Consider the following 11,103-nt stretch of genomic DNA (forward strand, 5'->3'; position numbering starts at 1 on the left):
ATTCACAAGTATCTCTTTAACACCAAAGACTATCAGCCAGGATTGGAGGTGTGCTGGGTCAGATCAACAGCATTCACAATGTAGTTGTTCACTAACTGTTAAATAAGTGTGTTCTGCTATATTTCCCAAGTTAGACTGGGAAAGTGAGGAAAACATTAATTTTCTCACTTGAAGAGGACCAAAGGGATATAGTTCATTATTAGAATAGCCAGGATATTACTGATAAGCCCAAATCAGAAGAAAATGCCAACTTTAAGTGTGGTACAGTTCTGTTAGAAAAGACCTTACTCATATAAATCAACTTAGGTTCTGGGTTTCATGGAATTGTTTCAGTGAAAGTAAAGCCTGGATTCAATGAAGTCCATTTTACAACTCCATGCATTAAATACATTTGAAAAGAAAATATTTTAAAGGGCTTGCTGTGCTCCCTTCCCAAAAAAACCCCCCAAAAAACTGAAGCATGACAAAGAAATTTCAAGACATACTATGCTCCAAGCCTACCTGTACAAAACAGGGTTTTCTGTGACACCATCGTTTGGTAGCCCTTGCACCCATGACTGCTGGCGATCAGATAATAACTTCCCAGGTTGTGTTTCAAAATTCCTGATCAGGGGCACCTTTCTACTAGTTAAGCGATAAGGATTCTCTGCTGCCTTTTTTCTGGTTGCTGCCAGGGAATGAACCAGCTGCACCTGCATAAGAACAAGTGCAAAAAATTAGAATTTTCTAGTAAGTCTTTTGCAACCTGAGCCTTTGATGGTTTTTATCAATTTGGGAAAAGCTCTTTATTAGGAATCCCATAGATACAAAATAAGTTTACCCTTCACGTACAAAGAGACAAACAATTGAAAAGAGCAAACAACAAACGTAACCGCCTTAGCTTTTCGGGCTCTTTATGGACATTTTCACATTTTAATAATATAGGTCAATCGATCTGAAATGTATTTCAAAGCATACACATTTACGTCCATTCTCCGGTACAAACTATTATTGATTCGGTACCTCGTCATCAAAAATCTGCCTGTAGACTTTCCCACCGTCGACTACGGTCACTTTTCCCACCTTGGCCAGGTCGGCCATGTTCTGTCGGCTTAATTTCTGCTGCCGTGCCAAGCCTTTGAAAGCAATGAAGTGATTTTAAGAAAATAAAAGGAAGATGGAAATCACTACGTGGAAAAAAAAAATTGGGAAAACCAGAGCTCTGGAGGGGCAAAACAAAGGGCAGAGAAGAGATCGGGAGTTTGGGTTGTCCTGAATCCGGGGATGGGGCAGAGGCCTCCTAAAATGTAGCCCTCCCTAAAATCCCCCTTCCCACCCCCATTTAAGGCTGTGAACCCCAAATAGGACAGGGACTGTGTCCAGCCCGATTGATTTGTATGCACCCCAGCACTTAGCACAGTGCCTGACACCTAGTAAGCGCTTAAGAAATACTATTATTACTATTATTTGGGGGCTGAGCCTGGGAATGTCCGTGGTCGGGGAGGGGATTAGGCCTGGATTTGGAGCGCTCAGGCTCCGTGCCGAGGGGTCCGGGCTCGGGGAGCTGGGGCAGGAGGAAGAAGAAGAGGAGACGGGGGGAGGGGAGAGGGTCAGGGAACCTCCATCCATCCAACCAACCATCCATCCATCCAACCATCCATAATAATAATAATAATGTTGGTATTTGTTAAGCGCTTACTATGTGCAGAGCACTGTTCTAAGCGCTGGGGTAGGTACAGGGTAATCGGGCTGTCCCACGTGAGGCTCACAGTTAATCCCCGTTTTACAGATGAGGTAACTGAAGCTCAGAGAAGTGAAGTGACTTGCCCACAGTCACTCAGGTGACAAGTGGCAGAGGCGGGATTGGGACCCACCACCTCTGACACCCAAGCCCGGGCTCTTTCCACTGAGCCATGCTCCATCCATCCATCCATCCACCCATCCACCCATCCATCCATCCATCCATCCATCCATCCATCCATCCATCCATCCATCCATCCATCCATCCATCCATCCATCCATCCATCCATCCATCCATCCATCCACCCATCCATCCACTCAATCGTATTTATTGAGCGCTCCCTGGGCGCATCGCTCACTACAACGGACAACGTAACGACAAACGGAGCCATCCGGGGGCCCTAAGAAGCTCACGGTGGGCGGCAGTCGGAGGGAGGACCCAGGCTCCCAGGCTCCCGAGCCGGCGGGCGGAGGACCAGGCGGCGCGTCTTTGCCATGGCAACCCGGGATGCAGAGCTCTCTGTTCTCGCGAGACTTTGGAACCCTCCTCCTCCTCCTCCTCCTCCCCTCCTCCCCCTCTTCCTCCTCCTCCTCCTCCTCCTCCTCCTCCTCCTCCTCCTCCTCCTCCTCCTCCTCCTCCTCCTCTTCCCACCCCCGGGCCCGGCGGTGCGCCGCCGCCCTCTGCCTGCTGCAAAGAGAATAATACTAATTAATAATCATGATAGCATTTGTTAATCGCTTAATAATAATAATATTGGTATTTGTTAAGCGCTTACTATGTGCAGAACACTGTTCTAAGCGCTGGGGGAGATACAGTCATCAGGTTGTCCCAAGTGAGGCTCACAGTTAATCCCCCTTTTACAGATGAGGTCACTGAGGCCCAGAGACGTGAAGCGACTTGCCCAGTCACACAGCTGACAGGTGGCAGAGTCAGAATTCGAACCCATGACCCCTGACTCCCAAGCCCGGGGTCTTTCCACTGAGCCACTGTGCTTAATATGTGCCAAGCCCTGTTCTAAATGCTGGTGTAGATAGAAGGTCATCAGATTGTCCCACTTGGGGCTCACGGGCTTGGGAGTCAGAGGTCTTGGGTTCTAATCCCGGCTCTGCCGCTTGTCAGCTGTGTGACCTTGGACAAGTCACTTCACTTCTCGGCGCCTCAGTTCCCTCATCTGTAAAATGGGGATGAAGACTGTGAGCCCTACGTGGGACAAGCTGATTACCTTCTATCTACCCCAGTGCTTAGAACAGGGCTTGACACATAGTAAGGGCTTAACAAATACCAACATTGTTATTATTATTAATTCCCATTTTACAGATGAGGTAACTGAGGCACAGAGAAGTTAAGTGACTTACCCAAGGTCACACAGCCGACAAGTGACGGAGCCGGGATTAGCACCCACAACCTCCGACTCCCAAACCCGTGCTCTTTCCACTAAGCCACGCTGCTGCTTCTTACTCCACGCTGCAACCTTCCTCCAGGGACAGAGACATCGAAGAATCCTTGGTCCCCAGACGACCCAACCCTTGGATATTCTTCCCTTCACAACCAATCAGTTTCAGATCCCAGGGACTCAATCGATCGATCGGTCAATCGTATTTATGGAGCCCTTACTACGGTTCAGACCACTGTACTAAGCACTTGGGAGAGGACAAGAGCCGTAACAGAATTGGCGGACAACTTCCACAAGGAAGTTTCAGTCTAGAGGGGGAGCTAGACATAAACATGAATAAATAAGTAATTATAAATAATAATAATAATGGTATTTATTAAGCACTTACTATGTGGCAGGCACAGTACAGAACGCTGGGGTGAGTAGAAGCAAATAGAGTTGGACACAGTCCCTGTCCCACGTGGGGCTCACAGTCTCAATCCCCATGTTACAGATGAGGTAACTGAGGCACAGGGCAGTGAAGTGACTTGCCCAAGGTCATACAGCAGACTCGTGACAGGAAATGATTCATTCCTAATAATATGACTAAATAAATAATTATTTATAATCAGTAAGTAATCAGTAAATAAGTAATCATTTCTAATATGTAATTTAAAGATACGTACATAAGGGGTATGGGGTTGCGGGTGGGGAGACTAGCAAATGTCCAGAGGTCGTGCATTGAAGTGCGCAGAGGACGCGGGAGGGAGAGGAAGCCGGGGATAAGAGGGCTTAATTGTGGAAGGCCTCTTGGAGGAGACGTGGTCTCGGTAGGGCTTTGGAGGTGGAGAGGGTGGTTGTCTGGCATATGCGGAGCGGGAGGAAGTTCCAAATTAGGGGGATGACATGGGAAGGAGGTTGGCGGTGAGATAGATGAGATCGGGGCACAGTGAGTAAGCTGGCACTAGGGGAGCGGAGTGTGTGGGCTGGACCGTAGTAGATCAGTGAGGTGAGGTAGGGTGGGGCGAGCTGATTTAGTGCTTTAAAGCCGATGGTAAGGAGTTTCTTACTGATGCGAAGGTGGCTGGGTAGCTATTGGAGGTTCTTGAGGAGTGGGGAGACATGAACTGAATGTTTTTGTTGTTAGACGACCCGTGCAATAGAGTGAGGTATGGATTGGAGAGGGGAGAGACAGGAGGCCTGGAGGTCAGCGAGCAGGCTGATGCAGTAGTCAAGATGGGATAGGATAAGTGAATTAGATCAGAATTAGTGAATTAGGAATAGAGAAGCAGCATGGCTCAGTGGAAAGAGCCCGGGCTTGAGAGTCAGAGGCGATGGGTTCGAATCCCAGATCTGCCACTTGTCAGCTGTGGGACTGTGGGCAAATGACTTCACTTCTCTGGGCCTCAGTTACCTCATCTGTAAAATGGGGATTAAGACTGTGAGCCTCACGTGGGACAACCTGACTACCCTGTATCTACCCCAGCGCTTAGAACAGTGCTCTGCACATAGTAAGCGCTTAACAAATACCAACATGATTATTATTGTGAGTGCTAGGATCCGCAGGGTAGCGGGAGAGGAAAGGGTGGATTTTAGCGGTGCTGCGAAGATAGAACCAACAGGATTGAGTATGCAGATGGAATGAGAGAGATGAGTCAAGGCCAGCATTATGTACATACCTTTAAATTATATATTATAAATGACTTATTTATTCACATTAATGTCTGCTCCCTCCTTTATACTGTAAACTCTTTATGGACAGGGAACGTTTCTGCTAATTCTTTTGTACTGTACTCTCCCAAGCGCTTAGTATAGTGCTCTGAACACAGTAAGCACTCAATAAATACCACTGATCGATTGAGGAGAGCTGGGACACTGAGGCTGAGATTATTCTAATAGGTATCCACAAAGACCTGTGTCATTATTGCACACCACCATCTACGAAAGGGCCTTTCGGCCCTTCGTAATAATAATAATAATAATTGTATTTGTTAAGTACTTACTATGTGCCAGACACTGTATTAAGCGCTGTAGTAGATACAAGATAATAAGTTGGACACGGTCCCTGCCCTACCCAGGGCTCACAGTCTTATTCCCCATATACAGATGAGGTAACTGAGGCACAGAGAAGTTAAGTGTCTTGCCGAAGGTCACCCAGCTACTAGGTCACACTGTTTCCCCATTTTCCTGCATTTTCCACCCCCCGATTAGAGTATAAGGTCTTGGTAGGTGGGGACTATGTCACCTGCTTATTCCACATTTCCCAAGTTCCTAGTACAAGAGATGAAGTATATGGAAAAATCAATAGAATTCATGGAAGATGGAAACCCCAGGGGAAAATAAATGGAGGGTGGAGGAGGAAGATTAAAGGAGTGGAATATAAACAGAGGCTTTGTATTTACTCTTGAGGAAAGTGAACTGTTGATTGTAACACTTGTCAAGGTATCGAGAATTGATGTTGGTAAAGGGCTCTGCTGAACTAATGAGACTAGCCAGAACAAAGAATAGTCTTATAGTTTAGTAAGGAAAAGGAAAATCCAATCAACACCAAATTTATTTCCCTATCTCTCACTGTGCATGTTACAATGAGGATGGATTATAATTCATTTGTTTCACTTTTCCAGGTCTTGACTTTACGTGGATTTGAGGCAAAAAAAAAATTAGATATTTCCAGGCCAAAGCATCCAACCCCCTCTCACCTTTGACTCTCCCCCCCCAAAACAAAATAAAATCTGAATAAAATGTAACTTTTAGAAAACGGTAGATGAAATATTTACAGTAGTATAAGGAACCATCATGATCAACCGACTTTTTAAAAAATGGTATTTGTTAAGCATTTACTATGTGCCAGGCACTGTACTAAGCAAGAGGGTAGATACTAGATAATTGGTTTGGACACAGCCTGGGTCCCACATAGAGCTCATAGTCTTAATCCCTATTTTGTAGATGAGGTAACCGAGGCACAGAGAAGTTAAATGACTTTCCTAAGGTCGCACAAGAAACAAGGGGTAGAGTTGAGATCAGAACCAAGGTCCATAGGCTCCAAGGCTTGTGTTCTTTCCACTAAGCCATTGTTTCTCTGACTTTCTCTTTGTTTTATTCTAACTGGGAACTTCTCGGGGAGAAAACATGTCCTAACCAACCGCCTCCTCCATCTCCAGAAGCCTGGAAATGTCAGATTAGATGAAGCATTCCTATCAGTGGGAATAGTCGCATAACCCTGGAGAAGTTTCACTTTGGTCTCATTTATTATCTGTTTTTGGTCCAGGTAACAAAAAATGAAAAGCAGATAGGAGACTCTCTTGGGTTCTATTGTCCTGTCCTTATTAGCATGGAAGGTCCCAATTTTAAATATTCCAAATAACATGAAAATGAACTCTTCCGTGGGATAAATGTTGGTGTGACCAATTTGAAAGGGGAACAGTCTGCTCTCGCAATCTGCAAACAAGCAGTGTGTTTAACACCTTTCTAAAACGAATCAACTAGCTAGCAGTTGATTAAAAAAGGGATTCACTTTTCACATTAGTTCAAACTGTCTTCTGAATAAGCAGGAAATGGGAATTACCTGAAGCAAGTTACATTCCTCCCTTTCAGCTGATCACAAAGACAATAAAAAGGAAAGCAGTGAAGCAGTGGAGAGCCTTATATATCCTAACGTCAATTTTTCATCAACCCCTTCAAAAGGAAGGTTCTCATTTATTCTAAATTTCAGCAGGGTTCTTTGGCAAGGCAACATATCTCAATTTCTGAAGGATGGCCGTCCTTTCCAGAAATTGCTCACCCCACATGTATTTTGGAAAAAGAACTTTGCTTGGTTTATGGTAAAGCAAATATCTTTTTGAATGGCATTTTTAAATGCTTGCACGGTACTAAGCACTGGGGTAGATACAAATTAATCAGATTGGACACAGTCCCTGTCCCACATAGGGCTCACAGTCTTAATCCCCATTTTACAGATGAGGTAACTGAGGCATGGAAAAGTTAGGTGGCTTACCCAAGGTCACACAGCAGACGAGGGGCGAAGCCGGATTAAAACCCAGGTCCTTCTGACTTGCAGGACTGTGCTCTATCCACTAGACCACACTGCTTCTCTTCTTGTTTAAGTGACTCCCATCTTGCCACATTGCTTCAGTTTTACTGCACTTGCCCATCATTATGGTTTGGTGACACTCCTTGGCAACTTTGTAAGCCTTGCTCACTGTTCCTCAAAAAAGGCCCCCAAACAGTAGAAGTCCCCCTCATCTGGGGGTATGTAGGCTCGAGACAAAGGCCACTGCTCGCAGGTGAAGGATCTCCCTTTGGCCTTTAAGAAGCCCGGGTGGAGAATACCAAACAGAGAGCTCAGAATCTCCACCCCAACATGGTCGCTGAATCTCATCTCTACGTCCACACGCACGAGGTAGCCAGCTTCCCGGAGGGCGAAGTGGCTAATCATCTCCATGCGGCGCATGGAGACGTCCTGCCAACGGGTGTCGTTGTGGACTTCCAGGACCACCATCTTCCTTCCCTCTAGGAGGGGGACAGTGGGGACGTCAGCTGGTTGGTCTGTGTAGCTGTAATAATTCACTCTGTGTCCCATCATAAACTGCTTCTCTGCAGTTTCCAGGAACAGTTTCAGGAAGACCACATATCTGCACATGAGATTTCAAGATGAGGTAGAGGCATCGATTTCAGGGTCACAAATAATTGGAAAAATACCTTCTGAAAAGTCACTGGACCATACTTACATCAGGACTGTCTAAAATCGACTAACCTAATATGTGCCTATTGGAATCCTACAGGGCTTATTAGATCAAAATTAGAGCGACATAGCTGTATGCTCACAAAGCAGGACCAACGTCAGCCAACCCATGTTCAAGGCAACCAAAGGAAGATATGAAATTAGGAACTTCATCCATGCTCCAATCCAGAGTGTTAAGTCCCAGCCGTCATGTCTGAACCAAACTCCCAAACCAGACAAGATTAAAGTCAAGGACGGCAAGGACGCATTTACAGGCCCTGAAGAACAAGACTAATGGGTCAAACTAATTAACCATGCTCACCTAGCTAAATTGGCTAACCACGTAATTAGGTTATTTGCTATTATGGAAAGCAGTGTTGCCTAGTGAAAAGAGCATGGTCCGAGGACTCAGAGGACCTGAGTTCTAATCCCTGCTCCACCACTTGCCTGTTGTGTGATCTTTGCCAAATCACTTAACTGCTCTGAGCCTCAGTTTCCCCATCTGTAAAATGAGGATTAAGACTGTGAACCCCAACTGGGACAGGGACTGTGTCCAACCTGAATATCTTGTATCTACCCCAGCGCTTAAACTAGTGCTTAACATATAGTAAACATGTTAAAAAAAAACATTATTATTATTATCATTTGCTGCCTGATAAGTTTGATTGGGGAGAAGCTGGGGACTGGATTTAGACTAAAATATCCCTCAGTGATGCAGGTGATTAAGGTAAGCTCCACTAGTTTCCCTTTTGCCCCTGATAGACTGAAAGCATATGTAGATCTTTCTGGTTGGATCACAGGGAGAACAGAGAGGCAGGGCTTTACAACCAAACAGCCAGGTCCAACTGAGTCACTTCTCTTGGCTTTGCCCCCAGAGGGCTCAGTTCCACACTGGGGGTGGGGTGAGGGAAGACTTTGGGGGAGACTTGTCACCCTATCGGTTGGGAAACCAGTTCCCTCCCAGAATTGTCCATTAACTTTTGTTTAGACTTTGACCATGCTCTCTAACACTGGTATTTATTAATTATTATAATAATAATGGTATTTGTTAAGTGCTTACTATGTGCCAGGCGCTGTACGAAGTGCTGAGATGGATATGGACAAATCGAGTTGGACACAATCTTTATCCCAAGTCCCTGTGGGGCTTCACAGTCTCAATCTTCATTTTACAAATGAGGTAACTGAGGCTCAGAGAAGTTAACTGTGGTTGTATTATACTTTCCCAAGTGCTTAGTGCAGTAAATGTAGGCATATTGGATAGAGCACGGGCCTGGGAGTCAGAAGGTCATGAGTTCTAATCCCAGCTCTGCCACTTGTCTGCTGTGTGACCTTGGACAAGTCACTGTTTTGCCTGATTTGTGTTCACGTTCTCTCATTCATTTACTTTTTGATGGCAAACACCATCAGTCCCCCAGTGATGTTCCTTTGCCTGAATTACTCATTTAAAATGTCAATGTTAAAAGTCCCTTCCCAGACAATTGGAATAAGCCAGGGAGTAATTACCAGGACATCAGTTCTCCTGAAGAGCAAAAACAATAATCAGTTACTAAGAGCCCATCATGGTCCATAAACAAGCACAACTGTCCAGACTTCCAGTTCTCCCAGCTAGCGAGTTTACTCATGAATCTGCCCATCTCAAGCCTTAGAATTCTGTCCCTCAGAAGGGACCTCACCCAGCTGCCCATGAGAATAACCAAGCCCTGAAAATGACAACTGGGATTACGGCACTGATCCATCTGACAGGCCCACTCCAGCCCAGTTAAACGTCCTAAGGGGAGGAGGAGCAGATTGGACCACAGGTTGTAGACTAGAGGACCAGTGGGGTTTAGTGGATACAGTGGGGGCCTGGGAGTCAGGAGGACCTGGGTTCTAATCCTGGCTCTGCCACTTGTCTGCTCTGTAACCTTGGGCAAGTCACTTCACTTCTCTGGGCCTTGGTTTCCTCACCTGGAAAATGGGGATTGAGACTGTGAGCCCCATGTGGGACAGAGACTGTGTCCAACTGAACTTGCTTGTATCCACCCTAGTGCTAAGTACAGTGCCAGGCACATAGTAAGCACTTAGCATATACCATAATTATTATTATTATTATTATTATTATTAAAGAGTGGGAGTACAGAAAAATGCAAACTTCACCAAGTTTAGCGCCTTGGAGAAGGCAGGAAAGAAGTGTGAGGAAAAGAGAGCCCAAGCATGTAAATGCAAAATAGACCAATTCACGACCTTTGAGAACCAAAGCCTTCACTGAAATTTGGGAGCCTCTTTTAACCCCTCTATTGACCAACTCCATCCAGAGAAGAATGTACAGTGTTTATTTTCATTGACTTACGGGGGATGTAGAACTTGTGGATTGGGGTAAGTCATCCTAAAAAAGAAGAGAAATTGGGTATATGGAAGAAATAGTTCTTATACGAAAACATTTTTAAAGTCTGGTAAGTGGATCCTGTTAAAATCAAACCAATCAGCTAATCCATTAGCAATTCAAACCCTCAGGACATCACATACTTCACTACCTGACCCAGAAATCTCCAGGAATTCTATATCCTTTCATTTTAGAAGTTCTAGAGTTTTTAATATTAGATTTGGTCAAGCCATGTGGCCTAATGGAAAGAGCACAGGCCTGATAGAAGATCTGAGTTCTAATCCCAGCTGCACCGCATGCCTGCTGTGTGACCTTGGGCCAGTCATTTAACTTTTCTGTGCCTCATTTGCCTCATCTGTGAAATGAGGATTAAAACTGTAAGTCTCATGTGGGACCCAAACTGTGTCCAATCTGATTAATTAGTGCTTATCTGGCACATAGTCAGTACTTACCAAATGCCATTACAAAAAATATGGGAGCGGAGCAGAATTGCTAACGTTAGAATGACCAGCAGAAAAACCCCAGTCTGTCAGGGTTGTTGCTGCTCCTCTCCTGATCATCTCCCTGGTCCTTGTTCCTCATCTTGAGTCCTCCACGGCTGGTCTCTGAGAAACCAGGGTGGGTCAGGCTGAACCTGGGGTAGACAACCTGCTCTTTACATATCCAAGTTTCTTGAGATCAAGCACAGTGTGTGTTTAAATAATGGGAAATGATCAGTCAGTCAGTGTGTGCAGAGCACTGCACTAAGCAATGGGGAGAGTATAAGTACAGTGCCCGGCACATAGTAAGCACTTTAGAAATACCATAATTATTAATATAACGGACACATTCCCTGACCCCATTGATCTTAGAGCCTAGAAGGGGAGACAGACAGACACTGTGATAATGGGCTCCACTCTCTCATCAGGCCTCTGCGGATGCAGCAGCTT

General features: G+C 45.4%; 1 protein-coding gene and 1 pseudogene across 1 annotated transcript in view; both read right to left on the bottom strand.

Moving 5' to 3' along the window:
* Positions 1-2,206, bottom strand: part of CCDC180 (coiled-coil domain containing 180) — a 49,358-nt gene extending 47,152 nt beyond the window's left edge. Inside the window, exons 1-3 of the mRNA XM_029064201.2 lie at positions 2,134-2,206; positions 1,003-1,115; positions 502-692 (exon numbers count right to left, since the gene is read on the bottom strand). Coding sequence (XP_028920034.1) covers positions 502-692; positions 1,003-1,080 — 269 coding nt within the window. The 5' untranslated portion in view covers positions 1,081-1,115; positions 2,134-2,206. The remainder of the gene's footprint in view (positions 1-501; positions 693-1,002; positions 1,116-2,133) is intronic.
* Positions 2,207-6,793: 4,587 nt separating this feature from the next.
* Positions 6,794-10,176, bottom strand: LOC100090437 (annotated as a pseudogene).
* Between the last annotated feature and the right edge of the window lie 927 nt (positions 10,177-11,103).

The sequence above is a fragment of the Ornithorhynchus anatinus genome, chromosome 4 (genome assembly GCF_004115215.2).
Source record: "Ornithorhynchus anatinus isolate Pmale09 chromosome 4, mOrnAna1.pri.v4, whole genome shotgun sequence".
In the NCBI taxonomy this organism is placed as follows: domain Eukaryota; kingdom Metazoa; phylum Chordata; class Mammalia; order Monotremata; family Ornithorhynchidae; genus Ornithorhynchus; species Ornithorhynchus anatinus.